A 25,533-nucleotide genomic window follows, 5' to 3' on the forward strand; every position below is an offset into this window, starting at 1 on the left:
AAATAGAAAAATGTTCATCATACACAAGTACAAATAAATTCTATAAATTTCAAAAACCAAATGGTGTATTAATCATTTTGGCCAAGTTAGTTATGAGGGACAAATGTATCAACAAGATATTTTCCAATAACCTACTATAATTATTTTCCCCCTTTTAAAAGGTAGCCTTTTGTTAATCATCCTGCTATGTTTTGTGTTTACCAGGCGATTTGTTGGTGTTTTTTAGTGATAATATGAAAAATACTAAAATTCACAAAACCTTATGTTATCCCAAAGGCTACACATCCATTTAAAATACAGTATTGCCATAAAAACCAGCCTCGACTATAAAACTTTGAGTATTAAAGGAACACGTTGCCTTGGATCGGACGAGTTGTTCAAAACAAAAGCGTTTGTAACCGTTTTTTATAAAATGCATATGGTTGGAAAGATGTTTTAAAAGTAGAATACAATGATCCACACAAGTTTGCCTCGAAATTGCGTGGTTTTCCTTCTACTGTGCGAACTAACATGGTCGGCCATTTATGGGAGTCAAAATTTTGACCCCCAAAAATGGCCGACGTGTTAGTCGACGAGGTAAAAGGAAAACCACGCAATTTCGAGGCATGTTTGTGTGGATCATTGTATTCTACTTTTACAACATCTTTCTACCCATATGCATTTTATAAAAAACGGTTACAAACGCTTTTCAAAGACCAACTCGACCGATCCAAGGCAACGTGTTCCTTTAAGAAAATAGAAATCACAAACTCAGTTATAGCTATTATTTTTGTCACAACACTTCAAATGAATTCAACAATCCTCATGCAGCAGCGGCCACCTTTTTCTTATTTCCATAATAGGCTTATGTACCTGTTGCATTTATGATTATTTGTTTCAAAAAACCACACCACGAAATGAGATAAACAAGATGGCCGCTTAATGATGAAGGTCTTAGTTAAATCTGGTGTAAATAAAACACTGTGATTTCGTCCAATAAATTTGGAGGTAAAATATTCAAGCACACTATGATACAAAGCATCATTTATGTAAAAATATATTATTAATCCCTTTTATATTTAAAATGTTGAGTGGCTCCCATGTCAAATTATGAGCATACCTTCTTTTGTTAGCTTGATTAATTGTACATAAAAAAATTTGTTCATGATTAGTAGCAATACAAAAAAATAACTTTAGGACTTTTAAGGAAACCTTTGCTGTTTAAAAACCCAGGGATATACCAATAGCACCCATGCACAGCAAAATAAAGAAAATACCTGTCGATGGAATCTGGATTCAATGACTTCCTTCTTTAAACATTCATTTGGGTAAAAATGTCAATTCCTTTGTAATTGTTTCTCCCTTTGCTCAAATATACAAGTCTCTGTGGAATCCCACACTAAAAATCACCCATCCTTTTGAAGGCATCATGGATCCCACAGTAAATCCAATTGACCCTTTACAGATCAGACCTGGTGTTTCATCTTTAAGAGGGCATGGCCATTTTCAGTTCGCAAAAGTCACTTTTATTGGCAAATGTTGAAGTCTCATGAGAAACCTTTGAAGGGTTACCATGGCCTCCAATAGTGAAATTCCAGGCCTGAAATTTTCGAACAAATCACTTCTCATAAATTCATATTATTAAGATCTCGGAGCACGTAAAATTATTAATCTTCACAAGTCTTCAATCAATAGCTGCAGTGGAAATTTGACAAGCCTAATGACAAGACAGCATTTTCTTTACGCGCCAATGATCCAAGGCAAATTGATGACGTGCTAAGAAAGTTTCCTGGCATCCAGGTGCTGATGACTGGCTCAGACTGCCCTGATTCTTGCTTACTGTAATGGTAAACCTCTTCAGTGGTATTGCTCCAGTGTTCTCTGGTCTCTATCGATCGTGTTGAAGGGGTTTCCTGGGGGTACTAGCGTGACCATGCGCGACATTCTCGATGTACGCTTATGTGGAGACCGATTCATGCGAGAAGGTAAACTCCTGAAAAAAAAAAAATTAATTTGAGAGGTCAAAAAAACAAATCTCTGCTTTAGCTGGCACTTGGCAAGCGAACCATTGTTGAAGGAGAAAAATGATCAAGATTAAGCACTCTAAGCTATGGTGATCTACATAGTGGTAAAAGATTACATAGTCACTCTGGGTTGCATGACCATTAGCCCGGGATTAATTTTTTGCATGCATGGTGTGCACGTATGCATAGTTTTTACATCAATTTGTATAAGGAGCATCGTCATGGGTCAGATGGTGTATTTTGATGTGGCCATTGACAAAACTCCTTAACTAACTTTATGCAAAACTTTCATGCGCAGAAAGCATAATGAATAGAGGGTGGTTGGGATGGGAACAAAGGACACATGGTCATTGGACCCCTGCTTTGGTAATTCCAAGCAGACTTTTGCAACAATTATATAAAACAAATCGACAAGAATTAAAGTTGAGATGATGTTTTCAATGCTCACCTGTGTACTCTAGCTGTGGTCTGTGGTTGGGGGATGCCCACATTCATATTAGCTGGCTCATCACTGCACCAGTGAGTACATCCTGTGTAACCTGGGATATTTGAACGCCTGTGAACAGAAAACAAACCAGACATATGAGCAAAAGGGTGCGTTTCAAAAGTTCATGGTGTGGATTTTTCAAACTCAAGTTAGGACGTGATACTCGAACTAGCCTCAAGTTTTTTTTTATATAACTCATAAAGAGTCCTAGAAGTAGTCCTAAGTTAGGACTATGTTGAGCTGAAATCGACCCCTAGACTAATGTCTTCCTTGTAACTTCTTTGATTTTCACAATTCCTCCATATTTACTTTTATGCCTTATTTATCTATTATATTTGTTTACTTCTCTTGTTATTATTATGGAACTTACAACAAAAAGACCTGATTGGAATGACAAAAAGCAGATACATTGTCACCTAAGAAATGCATTAATTACTTAGATCAGTTTGGTCAAACAGTTTAATCTTGCACACTTAAAAACCCTTACCTGGCAGTCTCAGTGTACTTTGGAACCAATGTACGAAGCTCAGTCGACGGTATGAAGAATCTATGAGGATCTTCCCTCTCACCTTCCCCTCCTATACAACCAGTGTAATTTGGAATCTGGTTGTTCTTTCTATGTGGACTACAGCTGTACAAGAGAACAAGAAAATTGCACAGATCAAAAGTTTATTCAAGTAAAGACCTTTTGGTGAGCACTGGGAATTGAAGACTTTGTAATGATAGGTGGCAGCATACTTATCGGGTAAGTTTTCATTGTTCTGAGCATGTGCACAATTCTGAGAAAAAATGAATTCACCTGGTAAGTCTGCTGTCACCTAGAGCAAGTTTGAGAGTGCACACTGGTTAACTAAAGGTTGACTATTTTGACTCAAACCCAGGCTGGTTGACCATTGGTTGACTACTGTGGACGACCATTTGGAACCAGCCTCATGACCATGGTTTATTCCGTGGTCCCAATATAGCCTGTTCCATGTAACATGTGTAAAGCGCACATGGGAACCAGTGACACTATAGTGAAAACGCGGAAGGCAATGGAGTGTTGAATAACGAAGTACCAATGGTTGACCAGACTTCCAAATAAAACAAGCCATTCAAGTGAGTGCGTCACTGCGCATACATGTATAAGGCTTTGCATGTACTGAGTGTTGTCTATACAGAGATGGAAAGTTGTCTCACACACATCATTGAAGGTTGATATAGCAAGCAAATTTGGTTTTGTACCCCTGCCCCCGTACCCAAAAACCCCTGACTTAAGAAAACATTCTCTATTTTGACCATGAATGCTTGAGTTTACTTACAAATCAATGGGTCCTCTTGTATGGTGGCCATCACGTTTTTGGAACCAATCAAAAGATCTTCCTAAATTCTGTGCAAGGAAATAAAGACATTCAATATTACTCCATTGGTGATTGTTAAGCTGTGGGGTTATCTTTCATTGACCAAAATCCAAATAATAATAACAATGATTATGTTGCATAGGTTTGCCACTATCCAAGCCTACATTTGTATGGACTGTATGGACTGTGGAAAGAAATAATTGTAGCCCACACCTTGAAGTGGCCTTCAGGCCTTGTGTGTCTGGCGACTTGCAAAAAAACAAAGACTATCTAATACAGAATAATTCTGCAAATTTTTATCTTTTTAGCATGTTGATTGTTTTGCAAGTTGGTTGGCCATTTTTGTCTCCATTTCAGTTGGATCGACAGTTGGATTGCACAAGAAAAGCTTGGGGGTTTTACCTGCCATTCCCCAGCATTTGGATCGTATCTTTTGTTGACAGAAAAGCGATGGGAAACTGCATCAGCTTGTGACTCTAACGTTGAGGCCGGAGGGAGCACCTTGGGGGCCAGTTTGCTGTCCCAGCTGACATCTTCGGAGGCACTGTGTAAAGTCAATAAATTACTTGATCAAATATCCAATCAATCATTTCATTATAAAAATGCAACTTATGAATTCTTAATGAATTATTAGGAATGTCCATTAGAACTTCAGTAAAGATGTTCATTTTACCAATTCCAATATATGGATGAAAAATGGAGAACAAATCCAAAAGTTTTCAGTGACATTTCACCACTATCGTAGTGGCCTCATCAGACTGATAAAATCATCCAATAAAAAACACAATACAAGAAATGTAATGACAGTGTTAACATACCGTTGTGCAGCCGATGTGTAGACGTATCTCAAAGCTGCTTCATCTTTCCAATCAGGGGATCGATCTACGGACTAAACAATGAAAGAACAAAATGTTTAATATTAATATGTGTATTCATCCTGTAATTAGCGCTTGCGCTGTTGGATGTTGAATAAAATAGAATAAAATAAAATAAAATTAAAATAAAATAAATCAAGTATGTGGAATATCGTTATTTACTTATTCAAATTGAACGTTAGTGTCCAATAGATAAATTGCACATGGTGTCATTGACCACCATCGCTAATGAAACGTACACGTGTGAATGGCTATCATTGGCCGAGAGTTGTTTTCTATTGTTTTTTCATCAAATGTGGCCGTCGATGACGCTCCGTGCAATCCATCTATCGTCTTTATAATAATATTGACTCTATAGTTCACCCAAACAATTTCGCTGAGACATTACATTCATCTCAGCTCCCTTAGGAGTATATAGCCCGAGTTGCCAAATATGTAGCGCACTAAGCTAAATAAATCATAAGAACCATCTCTAGACTCACAGGTACCCATTTACCCTGGGTGAAGAGAAGCAGTTATAGTTGAGAGTCTTGCTTAGGGACACTAGTGTCATGACCGGGTCTCTGACAGAAAAACCAGAGCTTTATAGTTTGGTGCTCTTATTCGCTCGGCCAGAATACCCTATGACGTAGTTGTCCATCTTTCGACTTACATTAATTTGATTCTTTATATTCCGCTCATGTAGCTGTTTCCAAATTCTTGTTTGTTCAGCAGCAGCTTGCCTTGGATCTTCTTTGCTCGTCCATCCTGTTAAAACGGACAAAAGAAACATTTGAATAAAGGAAAAACTTGATTTAAACTCAATCTGCCCATAGTTCCATAAGCCTACTTGTAATGTCAGTTCTTGGTTGAGGCTTAACCCACCACCCCAACTGGTTGGGCTTTGAGAACTCCTTGTGAGCTGTTAGGTTCACCCCAACCATGGCAGAGCGAACCTCATAGTTCTAGGAGTAGGCTTTGTGAACCATTGGGGAGGAGGGTGATAATCAACCATAAAAAAAACAGCATAATGGCTTCTGCTTGAATTCCCTGTGTATCCACGCAAGTGGGATCTTCAAGTTTGAATTCAGTGTGCCACTGACGCTTTGCTAAACTCCAAGAGCTATACGCCTCTCTTAATACTTATGCATGACGTCATAATTCTTACCCAAAATGAGGCTATGGGCGCACTTTCCCCATCACTTACAGTGGCTGCACCCATCGCCTCGTTTTGAGTTAGCATTGTGACGTACCTCATTCATAAATATTAAGAGAGGCGTATGGGGTTTGTTTTGCTGTCATCGTGGAGATGATAGCAAAACAAACCTCATAGTTCTAGAAGTACATGTATTCACCAATATATATGTTGGGCGCGATCGGTCAATCTGCGCGATAAACCGATCGCACTGCGCTATTGAACGATCAAATTATGATCAATTGGTCGCGCAGCAATCGGTCGATCGCGCAACAATCGGTCGATAGCGCAGCGCGATCGGTTGATCGCGCAGATTGACTGATCGCGCCCAACATATACATTACAACAAGCACTCTTGGCTTTATGATAAAATTGTAACTCGTCATTTGGCACCCAAAAAATAGGGTCATGCCTACTACAATACAACTATAGCATGCACTCATGCGTCGTCATATATAGTTCATGTTATTCTAAGTTCAATATGGAATCCGAGTTTTAATACTTGTGACATTATAAATTCATCAAAACAAATAATAACCTCCTAATTTCGCCCTAATGAAGCCGTCACTGATCTTCCTGCCTGCCCATGTTCCAGGATCATTCAATACATGCGTCACATCTGATTCGCTTCTCACAAGTCTCATCTCTGGGTTAGACCTTGCACGAGAAAAGTGCGGTGTTACAGGTTTCTTTGCCTCAAAAGTTCCATTATCTTTTTCCTTTTCCTTCCCCCTGTGAGCTTTGGTGGTCGTCGGGCGAGGAGACTGCGGTGTGACCGTGTTTGGGGTATTGTCAACTTGCTGTAACGATGGGATACGATTGATGCCCGTGTTACGGTCGACGTCTGTGGCCGCGGAAACGAACCCAGAGACCGGGTCGATGGTCGGGACGTTGTCTCTCAACGGGGCCAGCGTGTCGTCGTGGTACTTCACCAAGTTGGGGCTGGAGTGCCACTGGAAACTGTCCACGTCCCATCGGCCGCGTAAATGTGGGAACTTCATCTGACGTTGCTGGCGATTTAAAACCACTTGTTGGATGCTGTTTGGTCCAGCATTTGTGTCGGTTTGAAGGTGAAGACGGAGATCACCGTAAGGTCGCACTGCTGTCTCCACCATGTTTTCTTTCTTTTCCAACACTAGTCGGAATAGTCACAAAATAAAATCACTACACAGTAGAAACTCCCTCCGTCCCAGTAAAATCACCCGGGCAAAATTCCTTCCGTTTCCTCCAACTTCACAACTACCTCTTTAGTACAAAGTACAAACAACACTTCGATGGCAATATTCTTATGGTTGACTTTCCTTATTGCTGACTGCTAAAAATGTCACTTGACTTTCCAGTCAGTGTTTATCTGCAGCAGTTAGCTTGCGTAGCGTACAGCCCCCACCATCAACAACATGTGTTGCCATGATCAACGTCCTCGCCGCCATGATTTATTTACACTTTGCCAAATATGGCTGTGGGTAATTTAAATAACAAAAAGGGTGAGCCCCCCCCCCCCTCATTGGACTAGTCGATTTATTTGTCAAATGTGAACTGTTATTTTTATTATCGGATTGAAACATATTTTAACGGATTTTTTTTTTCATGTATAAAAAAGGAATGTTTTTCAATTCATCTATATTGGTTTTGCATTCGTTCTATTTTATTTGAACCAAAAACCTTCTGCAGTGGGTACAATGAACATGATTACCTCCCCTCACAAACTTCGAATCGCCCAAAACGATCTCGATTGACTTTTCAACGTTTATGCGCGCACGTCACTTTCCAAGATGGCGGCTAAGAGTAGAAAGCCGAAAAAGCAGACGACAAACGATGACAGTAAAATCTATCCTCAAAGTGCCCTAAAGAGTAAATCAAAAATTACATCATCGAGGAAAGGTGGTTTCAAACCGAATGGCGTGTTGTTTGACAGTAAACTGTTACCAAGTGGTTGGCTGGTGGGTGCGTTAGCCTTGGGTAAGTTATCCAACGACGTCCAGGCTGGAAATTCGTCGTGTATCGTATGAGGTCCTGTTTTCGAGGTGTCCCTAATATCGTGGCAAATCTTTTACCTCTCTGTGCGTGATGTAAACAGTCCCAAGATAAAAATTGTGTGGTTTTATTCGCCAAGCAAAGAGTCTCCTCTTCTTTGACCAAAGAAACTTAGAAACACGTTAGGCTCCACTGGTCATTTGCACTTGTAAATGCAAAAAGTTTGGTATTTTAGGCATTTCTACAAGGTACACAATGTCATAATGTTGAGGCCATATAAAAATATTTGCCCACCGAAAAAGTTTCATCAAACGCTATTTCAATTCACAATTCATGATGATCAAAATCATGTGACTGAATGTTTTGCTGAGCATTCTTGAAAAAAAAATACCGAGGCTTAAAGAAGCCTGTGCCTTATATCATTTTCTAATATTTTTGGAGATTTTTATTTTGTAACCCTCGTATCAATACTATTATTTATATTAAAATTTAAACATCAGCTTGTTGATTCAATTATCACTGTTTATTTATACGCTTTATTATAAATATTAAGAAAAAAAATAGAAAAAAAATAAATAGAAATCAGATTTTGAAGCCAGTAATTATTCACACTTTTTATATATTTTTTTTTTTCTTTTTTTTTTTCAAGTTACCATGGTAATTTTAAAAATTTAATAAAAAAATATTTTGAATAAAATGAAGGCAACTGCTGGCTATACAGTCATACACAGAGTCTCAAAGAACACTTGTAGTCACTGCAGATGGTTCTTCCATGTATGGCTTCACCGGGAAACCATACTTTCTCGTTTGCCGTGAAAACAGGAAAAACTCAAAACAAATGGGGCCAGTTGAAGTCATCCAAGATCGGTGTGTGGTGTGAACATTTCAATGTCCATCAAGTTTTAATACATGTTTGCACACTTCGTATTAACAAATGAAGACATTTAGGGCATCGGTTGATATGGCATCAATATTTTTTTCCCAATTCAAAGAAAAAGGCATAATAGCGTGATAACTGGTTAGTAGAGGATACATCGAATGCAAACACAAATAGAAAGCCGGTTGCGCATTTATATGCTGCGCTGCCATAGCTTGTAGGTTTGACTGAGTTGACTGCCTATGTGATTGTGTTGTTGTATTCTTTGGTGTAATGTTGCCAATGGGAAATTTGAGTTTTAACCCATACTATTTTGCACGTTACAGTTGTCGATGTGTCTTTAGAAGAAAGATGCAAAATAAAATTCATTTAATTTAATCATATTCTTTAATAATTATTACTATTATTACTATTAGTATTACTTTAGGCCTGTTAGTGTTAGTATACATGTATTATTATATTTAGGAATAAGAAAAATTGATTTAAATGTTAAATAATTTATAAATACACTGCACTAGTTTACACACGACAAACTAAAGGCTACAAACATTTAACAAAGTTCTTACAAATGACTTAGTCAGCGATTTATTGTACACCAGACCAGACAATTTTCAAATCTAACTCGCAAATGGCTTATTTAGACACAGCTTTATTACCATAAATATTACTCCTATAGAACTATGATGAGGTTCGTTCCGTTGGCGACAGCGGATGGAACTTGATAGTTCTAGGAATTCAATACAATCAAATCTGGGTAAATAAGATAATATTTTTGCTTTAACTTTCAGAATTTAAGTCGTGACTTAATTTTTTTGATCAATACTATTTATTCAGTGGAACTCCATAACTAATTTCTTGATGATTGAAATTCTGATTTGGGGTTTGGTTTTTATCTCTCCTCATTTTGTCTTTCTGCAGCTTCCTTATGTGGAATTCTACACAGGTGAGCATCCACTCCATTTGATTGTTAATTAATGAGGCATTTCATGTCATGGCAAATCAGTTCAGAGCATCAGACTCTAGTTCTAGTTTCTGAGTGGTCAGGATGTGGGTTCGAATCCGGTCATGACACCTGGGTCTTTCACCAAGACACTTAACTGTATTTGCTTTTCTTCATGAAACAAAATAATGACAGAGTGGCCGGATTATAATGTTGGAGCGCCATGAGCATCACAGTGACAGATTTTAGTGCTTTATAAGAAGCCACTGTTAGTATTGTAGTTGGTTCCGCCTTTTCACATGTTCGATTGATAGGCTCATAAATCAGGCCTGATGTTTCAAGAGGGTTTGGCAATTTTCATTTGTTATTTTTTTTTTTTTTTTTTTTTTTTTTTTTTTTTTTTTTTTTTATGCAAGTCGCCTGAAACACAAGGCCTGAAGGCCACTTCAAGGTGTGGGCTACAGTTATTTTTTTTCCAGAGGCCATTGCCACCTACTCCTAGGGCTGAAACAGGGTTACCCCTTTCACAGTCCATACAGTGTCACGACCGGGATCCGAACCCACACCTTGCTGATCAAACACCAGTGCTTGAATCCGGTGCTCTTAACCGCTCGGCCATGACACTGCCACAACTGTCATGGGTATTTCCATTTTAAAAACTTTAACTCTATGGGAAACTTTTGAAAGGGCACCAAAGCTACATGTAACTCTGTCGTGTACATGGTTGGACTGCTTTCTGATAGGTTGGCCTCCTTCCTGCAAAAGTGAAAAGAAGGCCTTGACCAATTGTTAGTGTGAGGTAACAGATGTACCCAATGCTTATAAATAAAAGATAAACAGCAATACAACTCTGTGGGCTGTGTTTGTTAAGTACACATTGTGAATAATGTATACCTGTAGAGCCTCGACTCGCCAAGGCAATATGTGATTGGATTTGATTTTTGTTTCATTCCTGGAATAATTCTTTGGGGTTTTCCTTCAACATTTAAAACTGAAACTTCCTTCCTTGTCTTCTATCCATTGAGTTGTTGGCTAGTACAGTAGAGTCCTTCTCATCCAGAATATAATATATAATCAATTCAATTCAATTCAATTGTTTATTGTCACACATATAAATACATATACAGTGAAATTCACTTCGGCTTGCGAGTCTAAAAATATTAAAGGAACACGTTGCCTTGAATCGGACGAGTTGGTCGATAAATGAGCGTTTGTAACCGTTTTTTATAAAACGCATATGGTTGGATAGATGTTTTAAATGTAGAATACAATTTTCCACACAAGTTTGTCTCGAAATTGCGTGGTTTTCCTTTTACAGCGCGAACTTACTCGGTCGGCCATTTATGGGGGTAAAAAATTTGACTCCCATAAATGGCCGCCCGTGTTAGTCGACGAGGTAAAAGGAAAACCGTGCAATTTCGAGGCATGTTTGTGTGGATCATTGTATTCTACTTTTACAACATCATGTGCATTTTATAAAAAACAGTTACAAATGCTTTTTAAGACCAACTCGTCCGATCCTAGGCAACGTGTTCCTTTAACAATCAAAAATAAATTAAATGAAACTTAGATTTCATGCCTCATTTTATTGTATAATATCTGTTTGGATGATAGTTTAATTACATTACCATAACAATTCAGAGTTATACAGTGTACTTCTATTAATAACTGCTGTCCCCACTTCGAGGCTCTACACACAAATAGCTGACCGTGTTATGAGCGAATATTAGAACATAAGTGAGAATGTGTATGGAATATACAAGGTCACTCTTCTGGGTGTATAAGATTAAGAATCACATAATATTAACACTATAAATAGTAGTAATTTTAGTTCATTGATAGATTTTATTTTTGCACCCAGCATATAGAATACATTTTGTTTTTACCCTTACATGTACTAAGCACTGTAACCCACAACATTTGCATTGCTAGAGCAGATGTCTAACCACTAAGCCCACTGAGCTAGCGTGGTGGCTAGAGGCAGTTTGATTAATAATACTAAGAAAAATAATAGCGTATTATGCAGGAGCCTCTATGTGCAACCAAAAAGTAAAACAATTAAACGAACGAAGTAATTTGTTTAAAAAAATGTCTTATTCAAACTGTTGAGTCTTTATATTACTCCATAAGTGTTTGCATATGAAATCGGATGAAGAATCGGTTCATATGACCAAACTAATATCTTACTACTGTTAATCAAATTTTTTTTCTTCAGCATGCACATTTCCAGCATGTTCGAGAATGACCGCTTCTTCTCCCATCTGTCAGATCTGGAACGAGAGATGACGTTCAGAACAGAAATGGTATGTTACAGGGATATGATTTCTCAGTTTTTAACCTGAATTTTTTTATCTTTTTAACCCCCTACCCCGGAAAAAAATATATTTAAAAAAATTAACAAATAAATAAATAACTTTTTTTTATATCTACGATCAATTCATAAAAACCAGAATATGGAACATTGTGCCATTCACTCATTCAAAATTGTGTATTGATTTTTAATAAAAAAATATAATTAGTTGTTGCAAACGCAGCAAACTGCTGACCAAACAAAAGGACAACGGTATACGTAAATGCAAAACAAAGTTAATGGCCTGATGTTTCAACCCTAGCAGAGTCTTTCTCAAAGGCTAAGAAAAGACTCCGCTTGGGTCGAAATATCAGACTGTTAACCTTTTTTTGTATTAATAATGAATTCAAATTCTGTTACACCACTGCTACCAATCTGCAGGGATTGTATTACTCGTACTACAAGTCAATGGTGAATGCTCCATCCTTTCTGTCTGGACTTCAGGACATAATGAACGATAACCTCACAGAGTATCCAAACACCATCAATGTGTTGAAACGGTTCAATCTCTATCCGGAGGTAAGATTAAAAAACAATTGGGCATCTCATGCCATGATTTCACTCATCACAATTAAACCTGTTTTTGCCATAGACTGTGCAAGTCTAATGTGTGTCCAAACTTCCGGAACGGAATTGGTCCCAACTGGTCCCAACCTTATTGACTTTAATTAGCACACCATTCCTTTTCTTCAAACACTTTGTTTTGTGCGAAGCTGTGGTGGTAAAAATAAAAGCATATTGTTGAGAAAATAAAAAAATTCATCAAGTTATACAAAAGTAAAATAAATTTAACAAATCAACAATGAATTTGTCAGAAAATGTCTTACAAACGTTTTTTTTTCTTCTGTATATTACAACTTTGATGCTTAGTTTAATCATTTTGCAGGATTAAAATGTTGACAATGTTAAATTCCTTTGTAATGTCTATTGTTTTCTCAGGTAGCCCTTGCAGGAGGTTTCAGACTCTTTGACAGTATCACTCAAACGTTTGGTCTGGTCACTAAACAATGTTACAGAGTTACCAGGGGTAGAGGGCTCAGTGCTGTTCAGAATTGCGAAGGTAAGAAACAATCAGTGGCGTAAGGTCAAGGGGGAGGGTGGTTTGGCATGCTGCCCCCACCCCTCCTATGAAATCAGAGAAGAATATAAATGTGGATGAGTATGTGGATTAATTCTGAATAAAGTCATATGGCAATTATGATACTTTTATTTGAATCAGTTTATGAATTTAAGAAAAAAAATATTATTTTGTTTCCTGTGAGCGCTTAGAGACTTTCTTTTTGAGGTGTTAGGCGCTATAGAAATGCGGTTGTTATTATTATTATTATTTATTATTATTAAAAGGAAATGCTTGCACGATTGGAATGTTCAGTATTTCCTGCTACTGAGTGCTGTGAATAGACAGTGTATGCTCAGCATATAAAAACATGTTCTTCATTGTTGGTTTCAACAACTGAAATCAGCTGTTGCCGTTTGTTTAGGAATCAGATACAGTTTTCTAGATGATTTTACATCCGAGGGAAGTATTTCACATAAAAAAAGGGTTTTAGTATGAACTTCATAATCATTAATGTTTTTCGTCCTTACCATGCTTACCAATCATGTATAACACCTTTAAACTAATGTGATTTTCATTATATCAGGGATGGGGGACCTGGCTGTTTTCTACACCAATGTGATCTTTGCGGAGAATGGCTTACTAATGAGCATCTTGTTCCTGTTTGCTACTTACCTGTCTGGAAGCCTATGGGGTGGAGTCATCACTGTGGCTGCATTCTTCTATAACCATGGAGAGGTGAGTGTGTGTCATGGGGAGGGAACATTTAAATGCCCTCGCCCCACTTTCAGCTAAGCGCAACAAAATTATGCTTACTAGCCAAATATTTTTGCAATTTGTGACCAGTCTGTGACCGGTATCGTGCTCATTTCTGCTTAGCAGAAACGTGTCAAGCAATTTGTTTCTGCTTAAGCAGCTCTATAAAATTGGGCCCTGGCTCTAGAGCTGCTTAAGCAGTCAATAGTGCTTATCAAATTTCTCCATAGCAAAACTCAAATGGGACAACCCTCTTCTCCTAAAGATAAGTGTACTTGGTTCTTTTACGTGCATTTGTTAAAGGCAGTGGACACTATTGGTAATTGTCAAAGACTAGCCTTCTCACTTGGTGTATCTCAACATATGCATAAAATAAGTTGTGTGCGTTTGGATGGTTGATTTCGAGACCTCAGGTTCTAAACCTGAGGTCTCGAAATCAAATTCGTGGAAAATTACTTCTTTCTCAAAAACTATGGCACTTCAGAGGGAGCTGTTTCTCACAATGTTTTATACCACCAACCTCTCCCCATTACTCGTCACCAAGAACGGTTTTATGCTAATAATTATTTTGAATAATTACCAATAGTGTCCACTGCCTTTAACACACAGGACCTATGTTTTTTCCCCATCTGTACGACGCAGCAACGATAGTTTTAAAAGTGTCTTGCTTAAGGACACAAGTGTCAAGCAGGGCTCGACCAAGACACGCCGTGCAATTATTTATTTTTAAGACGATCTTATTTGTGCTTTATAGTCTACCAGGGTGCAGTGGACGCCACCACTAAGAGAGAGCATGGCCTACCCTGTATTAGTTCTACAGATGTTTCTTGTAACACACACCTTAAGGTATGTACAACAAATCGCAACAAATTGACTCTCTAGTAAACCAAGGTAGTTTAAGGAGTGAGCAATGCTTGCTCAAAGTTCACAAATGTATGCATGATTTTGGTTAGAATCATACAGCAGCTTTCAATAGTAAAAAGCATTTTGAGAAACATTTTACTTCAAAATCAGTTTTTATCCCCCAAAATTTGAATCTGGCGCAGTTACCCTTCTCAGATTCTGCATTCTCATTACGGATTATTCTTACTGCGTGAACAAAAATGCAACCACATTTTGAGATTAAATTTTCACAGGTTTAGTTTTATTGTATACATAAACATTTATATAGGATTAAAACATTCAAACGGTTCTAGAAACCAACGGTATACTTTGTCTTAAGAGATCTGTATCTCTCTTATAATCTTTTACAGAAACTAAAAGTTATACTTTGCCTTTAAGAGACTTGTAATTCTGCGGTTATCTGTTACAGAACTAAACATCCGGGATGGCCACATATTCTGCTCATTGCTGCTGCTACTGTTGGGTTCATGTTGCCCTGGCAGTTTGCCCAGTTTGCTCTCATGACACAGGTAACTACAGAATGCACCTCTGTAACTTAGTTTACTTTATTTATTAGAAAATATATCAGGCATACAGAAAACAAAACAAAAATACATTAAAATACAACAACAAGTAATACAATTTAGCTAAACTCTTGATCACAACACTGAAAATATTTTCATACCTGAAATTTTCGACCAACACTTCGGTCTTCATCAGCAGGAAAATATTTTCAGTGTTGTGATCAAGAGGTTAGCTAAATCTAACTACCAACACAGATGAACTTTCACGCTAACAACAAATAATGGGGAAATAAATCACAGAAAAAACCCAAAGAGAACAATCAACAACAACAGACAGCAGGAGATCGTCAAAGGTGACTGAGATTCAGTGGGCACTGCAGGAGAAGCAAACAAGAAATGGTTTAACTAGTTTTACTCCAGGAGACTCAACATGGCAAAAGATCAATAGGACGTCCTACAACAACATTTGTGGACACCCTGGAGCGGGACTCTGGTTGTGACCAAACAGCAGTCATGGAGTGAAGAGACCAGTTGAGAGCCATTGTCAGAAATGCCAGAGTTTGTTAAATTTGATGATGACGCCCTCTTTTCAAATTTGACTGGGGCTCTCTGGCTTTGACTCAATCAGTAATTTTGACAATGCTTATTTTGGGTATACAAGTATAACGGAACAGTGCAAAAAAAAAGGCTTTTAAAAACGACCTGTGTATTTTTTTAAAGTCTGAATTTTTCCTCTGTTTTATTAGACCCTGGCTGTATGTGCTTCCTATATTCTTGGCTATACAAGTCGCAGCAAGCTCAGATGTGTGGTGCAGGGACAAAGTGTAAGTGATAAAATGTATCGACAAAATGAATCAGTGTGTTGGTGTAATAGAGTCTCATCTTGGTCCAGTCAAAGTGTTGCAACTTGTCCATTTCCAGAATGATTCCCTCACAGTAAGATGCTTTCATATAATGGCTTCTCTTCATCCAGGGGTATAAATGGGTTCCTATGAGGGTAGAGGTCGATATTGTATTTGAAAAAGCCTTTAGAGAACTACTATTTCCAGGTTGTTTCTCCCCAGGGAGCTGAGAAAGATTAAAGTAATTTTACTGGCACAATGACCAGTGCAAAAATGTAAAGTGCATTGATAGGGTTATTGTAAAGTACTACTAGTAGTTATGATTAATAGGAGACTTTTGGGACGCTTGGTGGCAGCAGACTTACCAGGTAAAATCCATTGTTCTCGGTAATGTGCGCAGGCTCAGAACTACGTAAACAATGGAAATTTACCTGGTAAGTCTGCTGCCAGCTAGTGTTCAAAAGTCAGTGATCTCATTTTTAAACCATGGGTTTTGACTTTGGGTCTTTTCAGCTCGGTCTGGTAGTTAGCTATGTTCTTCTCTTTGGCAATGAGATGCTGCTGACTTCCTTTTTCACCTCTTGTCTCATTGCTGTCTGGGTAAGTTTCCATCAATAACGTCAAAGATTTTTCACATTTCAAATACCTCACCATGCAATGCCTCAAATCATATATCAAATTTGAAATTTCAGATGTTCAAATAATTGTTTATTATAAATTTTCATCTTTCTTATTTATTATTTTAAAATTTAAAGTTTCTAGTTTCAATATTTGAGTGAGAAATTACCTCTTTTTCAACAACTACAATACTTCAGAGGGAGCCATTTCTCACAATGTTTTATACTACCAACAGCTCTCCATTGCTTGTTACCAAGTAAGTTTTTATGCTAATAATTACTTTGAGTAATTACTAATAGTGTTCTAGTGCCTTTAACACAGCATCAAACTTTAACTCACTTGTGTTGTTCCTGATTATAGATAATGATGTTGATTGCTCCACTGTGGAAATATAAATCACCTCATCCTATTGTTACTATGGTAAGTCTCTTTAAGTAACTCAACCTATCTTCAAAGTCAATTCAAAACAGTCATTTGCCTGTTGATTTTGTTCTCCCGCACTCGGGAAAGTATACAGTGCTTACACAACGGTGTAAGGGTAAAAACAAATTATACTCTCTTTATCCTCATGCAACAAATTACATCTATTAAACACAGGGAAGATGATGCACTTATTGAATATTTTCTTGTGTCTGGTTAGGGTGTGGAAGGCACTCTACTTGTTGCTTTGACACTGACGAGCAAGGTTCTACTGTCCAGACTACTCAGTATGGAAGATGATGTAAGTACATTAGGGGCGGTCCTCGCCTTCGACCTCTAGGTTCCCTGTTTGAATCCCGTCGGGGGCACTCTAGTCCTGTTTATAACACCCCTTGCAAAGATTCTGCCTGCTCATTGGTTTAGAGCGCGTCACATGACATGTCTTAGTTTTGCTACACGACGGCCGTCGGTTTGCCATGCGCTAGTCCGAAGACTAGCATATGGCGCCGTGCGCTAGTCCGACAGACTAGCACACGGCGTGCAGTACCCAGACGTCCGTTGCGTGTACGAGGATCATAAATTAATAGTCTGTAACCATTTCGGATTGCACGACACTACATGCAACACAGTAAGTAAAAGTGTTTGCAATCTGTATTCGCATCGTCCGTGGATTGTAGCATTCAGGTCTGTAACTTAATAATAATAGTACAGTATTTAGAAATGTTTGGGGTGTTATAAAACAAATATTGACTGCTTTTACTCGTGCAATGGTTAAAAACTATGACTCCCTCGGTGATCCCCGTAGCGTTCTATTTTCCCTCGGCTTCGCCTCGGGAAAACAGAACGCTACGGGGATCACCTCGGGAGTCATAGTTTTAACCATAGCACTCGAAGCAGTCAATATTTGTATACTAGTATCCCTTAGAAAACATTCCGTGGATTACAGCCCCGTGAAGACCCCTACCATTATCCCCGGCCGCAATTTCACACTGTCTCCACTTAGGTCCCTATTCATTGTGTGGATTTTCCCTAAAATAATTGTCTGGGGTTTTCCTTCCACATGAAGGAAACATCCCAACTGAAATTATACTTCCTTGTTTTCTCTATATGGGGTTCTTTGCAGAATGAATAAACAAATCGAGAACTTTGTGCGTTGAATCTGGGCCCAATTTCATAAAGCTCTACAGGCAGTTATGATTGTTCAAAACTCTCCTGATTTATTCATTTCGCTTTAGGCACACATTGGGAATCTCTTCCGTTCTAAGTTCTCTGACTATAAGGACTTTCACACCATGCTCTACACCTGCGCTGCAGAGTTTAACTTCATGGAGAAGGAGGTGAGTTCACACCGTAGTAAAAGAACCCGGAGAACGCTGAGCTTGACTGCCCCATGTGTCGTCTGTGGACGCGGGTTATCGCACCACATGACACGTGTGTTACAGTTTGGCAAAATGATCATCATGTGAGCGCACATAGACAGTTTCTTCATGTTTTTAGTGTTTGTGACGCCTACTGTATGGCAAAACAATGGCGAACACGCATTGAGAAAAGTAGTCTCACAATGTCGCACAGTGTCGCACTCAGGGTTCTCCAGGTTCTATTTCTATGGTTCATATGAGCGAAATATTTTACTATAATTGCTTCTCTTCACCCAGGGGTATAAATGGGTACCTGCAAAGATAGAGGTTGAAAATGTGTTTGAAAACAACTACTGGAGTGCCACAGCAGCCTGGGGCTGTAGAGCTCCCACAGGAGCTCAGCAGGAATGTTATTGACCCAATGACCAGGGCATAAAGCGTATTGAGACGCTATAATGCTCTTTTTAAGAAGTAGTTATGATTGTTATAACTAAGCCTCAGTAAAAGAAGGTGCATGCTAAGTAAACCGTTTCACCTTACTCTGGATGTGTGATATTCATGTTGGCTCAGTATATTGTCGAACTGGTTGGTGCCTAGAAGCCCGCCCCCCAAACAACTGGAAGTACACACTGGCAACTGATTGAAAAGGTTAACATTGTGCTCAGATACGGTTAGCATTTTCATAGACTGGTGATTTCTGAATTTGGGGCAATTATACCAATTGATAATGATTTGTTATATTGTTTGCAGACACCGCTTCGATACCTGAAGACTCTCCTATTACCAACTGCCATACTGTCTGTTGTAGGAGCCATTTTTCATGTAAGTTAACGGCCATTAAATTCTTTTCTATCATCATAAAAATAACATTAAACTTTTTGAGCAACAAGAACTGTGGTCTTTGGGAATTTTCTCTCAAATTCAAGCCCTGTGATGTATTGGACTTACCAACATGATATAATAATATATGATAACAAGACTTGAAATGCGTATGTATCCACCCTGCTGGGTGTTCAAGGCTAAAGGCAATGGCCCTTTGAGACATGTGCCTTTTGGCAACAGTTGTTCTTTTCACTTGTATGCTCTCCTGGGCATCCCACTGTTTATTAACTTAAATTTCTGATATATTTTGAATGTGTGTACATGTGCTTGTGAATTTTTTGCCAGAATAGATAAATGGTATTATTATTTTTATCCTCCCAGCTTGTAAGAATTGAAATAAGAAAGCAGTGTGGACTGACTTCCTCGTCAGATGAAGAAGGAAAAGATGCTGAGAGTGATGAAGAACAACTTTCAAGCGAGTAAGTTAATCATACACTGTTGCTTATCCCTCGGTAGGCTGATCTTGATGATCATCTAGCTCCTTAGGAGTATGCAGCCCCAGCAGACAAACTTGCACACATATCTTTGCTTGATAGTTACAATATCAATATCAATCCATATCTGTCAAAATATCTACATTGGAAATTTATTATATACCAGGCCCCAACTTCAAAGAGCTACTAAGCAGACAATATTGCTCAATGATTGCTTGCTTAGCAGAAATGATTGATACCAGTCACAAATTGTACATGATTGGTTCTGTGGCTGGTAACCTTATTCTAGTAAGCATAATTTAGTTGTGCTTAGCTACTTTTTGTGTTTAAGCAGCTCTATGAATTTGGACCCTGGTGTCTTGACAGTAGACCTATAACAGTCCATATTAAGTGATTTGCTATATTATGTTAATTGCTTCTCTCTGTTTTTATTCATGTTTCAGTGATACTCAAGAAAAGCCCCATGGAGAGGTAAGATTTTATGCTAAATTTGTTCTACTGGTTTTCTTTTTCAATCAGTGATCGAGGATATTCATTATGCAATTTACTTTAGCTTGCTTCTACTTTTTGTTTTAATAATTGTTGTTTTTGTTTATTTTTTTAGTGGGGGTTGAAAAAACGGATTTCCGGTTAAAAACAAAGGATTACATTCCTGTCCCCCACGACCCTAAGATGTGTATTGACAAAATCCTTGATTATTTGTTATTTACAGCTAGTGTACCACCTGTTCCAGATGATGGCGTTTCTTGCCATGGCTCTTATCATCATGAGACTCAAACTGTTCCTCACCCCGCATCTTTGTCTGGTTTCAAGTCTTCTTGCATCTAGACAGGTTTGTTATTGCTCAACTGTTTGTAGATGATAATAATAATAGTGGCTTCTTATCTAGCTGGCATATCTGTCACTCAGTAACACACAAGGCTGTAAACATACATATACAGTATTTTCCTACAAGGTATGTTAGAATACATTTTAATTATGAGAACTCTTCCTTTTGCAAAGCACCATGTAACGATTTACAAGGTGCTGTGGCACAACATGCTGTCAAGCAAACCAGGATCACCGGGTCAAAACCCCCTCTCTTTTCAATTATGTACACTGGGTTCCTTTACATTTGATGAGAGATTTTGAGATGCTGAGACTAAAGTTGCCTATGGTAAAAAAAGAGGGGTGTGAGTGCAGTTGACTAGAGTCACCTATGGGAGTAAAGGGCTGTAAGTGTTCCAGTCTTTGGCGCTGCTTAAGCTGCCATTTTGCACATGACTTTATTTTATTGTCAGCCAAGATGTTTGATTTTGGTCAGGGTGTAGTTGTATTTTGAAAATAAACTATAAATAATAGTAAACTTGCAGGTTTAACCATGAAATAATTCTCTTTTGGAGGAGTGTTGGCTCTTCAAAGAGCCGGTTTGGTCTTGACGTTGTGAACAATACACTCTGCTCGTCTTCAGGAGAAAAATAAGTATTATATTTATAGTTTATTGTTATCCTTCACACCATTCAAAGCTTCAAACATCACTTTTTAGTTGTATTTGACTGTTGCAGATCTTCAGCTATGTTGGTGATAAGACCAGACACTCGATTCTCATCGTTATCCTCATTGCATTGATGTCTATTGGAGGGATTCGCAATCTTCAGCATCAATGGAGTATTAAAGGAGACTTCAGCAATGCCCCACAGGAAGAGATGCTGGAATGGATTAAAGCTAACACACCACAAAGTAAGACAAATTGGTTTATTCTACTCTGAAATGGTTTATTGAAGAAACAGGGTGTGCATCGGCTGTATTTTATGGGCTGTACATGGGCTCTACATGGGCTCTACATGAATTGTACTCTACATCAATTAATGTAGTCCACTTTTCATCTACTTGTCTAGATGCTGTGTTTGCTGGTCCTATGCCCACCATGGCTTCGGTCAAACTATCCACACTCAGACCAGTGGTCAACCATCCACATTATGAAGATTCCCGCTTAAGGTAAGTCAATCACACCAAAATTATTTAAATATTTTTTTGACATTCCCTATGCTCAATAGAAAATTGTTAAGCACCATTGTCCGGGTAAAGTACACCAAGCTTGTTGAACAATATAGAGCAAGTTCGAATGTGCACAATGGTTAACTAAAGGTTGACCATTTTGACTCGAACCCAGGCTAGTCGACCATTGGTTGACTACTGTGGTCGACCATTTGGAACCAGCCTCAAGCCCATGGTTTCTTCACTGGTCCCAACAGCATGTTCCATTCTAACATGTGTTAAGCGCAGAGGGGAACAAGTGATACTTTAGCGAAAAAGGTGGAAGGTTGACTAGACTACCAAACGAGTTGTTCAGGTGAGTACGTCACTGCGCATGTGTGTTGCTAGTCTGTGGTCGACCACTGGTGGACTAAATGTGCGCACTCGAACTTGCTCTTAGATTGGTCTTGGAAACCCCAAGAGCCATTTATTTTTGGACCACCGAGGTCAAAGAATCAGACAGGTTTGCAGGGCATTTGTGTCTACCAATCATGACTTTTCTCAGTTTTGGTTGTTCCCATATACACTGATGTTTGTTTTTCTGTGTACTCAGTACTTTCCCGAGCTCTGAGAAAAAATTGCAAAGGTTGTGGGTTTTGAATCCCCCCGAGTAAAATGCCTGTGATTTTTTTTCACTGAGCTCGGGAAAGTACCAAGTATAAAGTGCTAACACACATTGGTGTATACGGGTAAAACCAAAATTAGTATTCTTTATCCCTGTTGCAAATTTCATCTATTAAATAGTGTATAATGGATAAAACCAAAATGAGTATTCTTTATCCCTGTTGCACAATTTCCATCTATTAAATATTTATCTTGTTGTGTCTCTCCAGAGCTCGTACTAAGGTTGTGTACTCAATGTACAGTCGGAAACCTATTGAGGAGGTGTACAATGGTATCAGAGACCTTCAGGCTGACTATGCCGTCCTTGAAGAATCCTGGTGTGTGCGCAGATCAGGGTAAGTGAAGATCTCTTAAATCATCTACCACTCTATCTGTCTTTGTTCACAACTTAAGAGCTCAGTTCCTTTTATAACTTGTATTCATAAACTTAAGCGTGTTGTAAGTTATTCGCTTTGTCTTACACCCGCTCGTCTACTTCACACATGTCTTGTTTGGTTGTACCATGGTTGTACTAAATGTTTATCTGTCCAGCCCCCCTCACGAAGTGCTGCGACGTGTCGCAAGTGCAAGTTGCGACCGGTTACACGTCATAAGTTGCGAACTCTTCGCAGCCGTGTTGTCTTATAGCTCTGCGACGCATCGCAAACCCTACGATGCGTCGCTACTTGCGATGAGTTTCGTGAAATCGGGGACAGGAACATCTGTCCATTGTTATTTCAATTATTTATTTATTTGTTGTTGTTATTATTATTCTAGGCCCGGATGCAGCCTGCCAGAGATCTGGGATATCGAGGATAAAGTGAATGCTAAGAAGGAGCCAGCTTGCATCAAACTCCGAAGGAACCCCGCCCCATTTTTCAGAGAAGTCTTTAAAAATAGCGTTTATATCATTCTTAAACTTTGACACACTTAAGTTTTTGTCAGCCATGACTTGCCTTCATTCCACCTCTTTAGAACCAAAGAATATAGGTTCATGATTTCTTCATGCCCAAGTCTAAATTTTTGTGCAGAATTATTTAACATTATTGTTTGAAGTTATAAAGACCAGTTCGGCATTATTGGTGCCATCTTTTTACAGGTCAATTTTCTAGTGTTGGCGTAGGGTTACACATACACACTCTGCCAAGAACAAGGGAATTACCTTGTAAGTCAATGTCATTTTCCCCACTAGTGCACAAAAACTTTTGCGGTGCAAATAAAAGGTGTTTTGTGTTTACCGAGCCCGGTGTATAAAGTTCTGTAAAGAGTGCAGGTATTTGTTTGTTTAAAGCCATTATACACTTTCGGAACAGAAAACAAACAAAAAGTTCACAGATTTACAAATAACTTACAGGGTTTACAGAAGGTAATATAATGATGAAAGACTTCTCTTGAAATATTATTCCATGAAATGCTGTACTATTTGAGAAAACATTAAAACAATTATAAATTCTCAATAGCGAGAATTACGGATTTGTTTAAAACACATGTCATGACACGGCGAAACATGCGGAAACAAGGGTGGGTTTTCCCATTATTTTCTCCCGACTCCGATGACCAATTGAGCCTAAATTTTCAAAGTTTTTTATTTTATTTATAAGTTGTGATACACGAAGTGTGGGCCTTTGGACAATACTGTTTACCGAAAGTGTCCAGTGGCTTTAAGGTATGTATCACTCGTGTGTGCTGTTAAAATAAAAAACAATAATAGGCATAATTATTTAGTACTTTTAAAACATGGTATTAAAGTGCTTTTCAGTATTTACCACCCTTGTTCATTTTGCCATTCCTGAAACCTTCTCAACTCCTGTGGAGTATGCAGCATCGGCAGCCACATTGTCATGGAGAATCTGCCTCTGGTTTCAAGGCGTCTGTTACTTTAAAATGGAAGAAATTGATACAGTAAACTGTCCTTTTGGGAGTGCCAAAAATAGCATCCTTAGTGATTGTTTATTTAGTGATTTTTGATTCTGTACAATTCCTCAAACGTTTTTTTGTTTGTTTGTTTGTTTGTTTGTTTGTTTGTCTGCTTGTTTAACTAAAAGAAAAGACGGGTCACAGTAAATCACTCTCGATTAATACACTGAAAAATGAACATAGTTTCTAGAAGTTGTGAATTAAATTTGCCTAGTGTAGCCTGCTGTACTACCTATGAAGGAAGTTTGACAAGGTCATATAAATATTAACAAAACGTTTTTGTTTGATTTTATTGTATATAAACATTATGCCCTTGTTGTTGGTTTTTATTTTAATAAAGGGATGCCATGTGTTTGTAAGAATGTTGCTATTGAGCCAAAAAAGCATTATTTTAATTAACTTGTGTACTATGTAAAATACAGGGTCCATGTGTTTAAATGCCATATGTTTTATGAAAATTAACAGTACAGTATCAACATTTATTGTAAAAGTTTTGAGGGCCTAGTTTGCGTCTGGTAAACCCACAGTCGTTCTCTTGATATGGAGTGATTTATAGCATGTAAAGTTGGCAATAATTAGTATGGATAATAAATAAGTAATAATAAGTCATTTTACAGAAACAGTATGCGCTTTACATTAGTGCCCTCATCATGGAGCAATAATTGCTCCATGGAACCCTGGTCATTGGGCCAATAACATCCCTTTAATCTTTCCCATCTCCCAGCCTGCTGGGAGAGTATATACAGCACAGGTTAGGTGATAATAGGTGAAACATCTCTTTGAGAACTAGTTCTGAAAAAAACGACCCGGTAGTTGCACAACTAAACATTTCTATCAGATGCTCCGATCTTTTCCAGGAGGTCATACTGATCGAAACGTTGAGTTGTCAACCACCGATTCTTTTCACAACCAACATTTCTCAAAAGACATTTTTTACATGGTGCTTTGGCAAACCTCGCCTTATACTCCCACCATATGCAAAGGTTCAAATCCAGTAGTATGGTATTAATGTGTGAGGCTTCCACCCCCCCCCCCCCCCCCTAAACCCACAAAAAAAGCTAAATTTGATAAAAATTTGTTGAAGTATTGTTGTGTAATATTCTGTATGGATGAATTTAAGTTGAAAGCAACGCTTTTTCTTTTCCAAAGAAAACAGATATTCAGAAAGTTGGTATGTTAATTTACTTTTGACGGATCAAATAAT

The 25,533-nt window shown here is 38.2% G+C and overlaps 2 protein-coding genes across 3 annotated transcripts; one reads left to right on the plus strand and one right to left on the minus strand.

Moving 5' to 3' along the window:
- Positions 1-882: 882 nt before the first annotated feature.
- On the minus strand, positions 883-7,299 carry LOC139948954 (protein SPMIP7-like). Its single transcript, XM_071947334.1, has 8 exons — positions 6,418-7,299; positions 5,358-5,452; positions 4,649-4,719; positions 4,233-4,374; positions 3,792-3,859; positions 2,978-3,121; positions 2,452-2,559; positions 883-1,972 (listed from the first exon to the last, which is right to left on the minus strand). Exons 1-8 carry the CDS (start codon positions 6,992-6,994, stop codon positions 1,837-1,839), a joined length of 1,341 nt encoding a protein of 446 aa, XP_071803435.1. The 5' UTR covers positions 6,995-7,299; the 3' UTR covers positions 883-1,836.
- On the plus strand, positions 6,934-23,846 carry LOC139948951 (protein C-mannosyl-transferase DPY19L1-like). Of its 2 annotated transcripts, none has more exons than XM_071947329.1 (21): positions 6,934-6,949; positions 9,649-9,673; positions 11,886-11,973; positions 12,402-12,539; positions 12,960-13,080; positions 13,664-13,815; positions 14,588-14,679; positions 15,146-15,245; positions 15,986-16,063; positions 16,595-16,681; positions 17,060-17,119; positions 17,340-17,420; positions 18,355-18,456; positions 19,228-19,299; positions 19,681-19,778; positions 20,237-20,264; positions 20,506-20,625; positions 21,338-21,512; positions 21,671-21,770; positions 22,643-22,768; positions 23,190-23,846. In XM_071947329.1, exons 3-21 carry the CDS (start codon positions 11,887-11,889, stop codon positions 23,335-23,337), a joined length of 1,965 nt encoding a protein of 654 aa, XP_071803430.1. In that variant the 5' UTR covers positions 6,934-6,949; positions 9,649-9,673; position 11,886; the 3' UTR covers positions 23,338-23,846. The 2 variants fall into 2 exon arrangements, with proteins under 2 accessions (XP_071803430.1, XP_071803429.1); XM_071947328.1 differs by lacking the exon at positions 6,934-6,949 and adding an exon at positions 7,652-7,838.
- The last annotated feature ends 1,687 nt before the right edge of the window (positions 23,847-25,533 follow it).

Source organism: Asterias amurensis, chromosome 16 (assembly GCF_032118995.1).
Source record: "Asterias amurensis chromosome 16, ASM3211899v1".
NCBI lineage: Eukaryota > Metazoa > Echinodermata > Asteroidea > Forcipulatida > Asteriidae > Asterias > Asterias amurensis.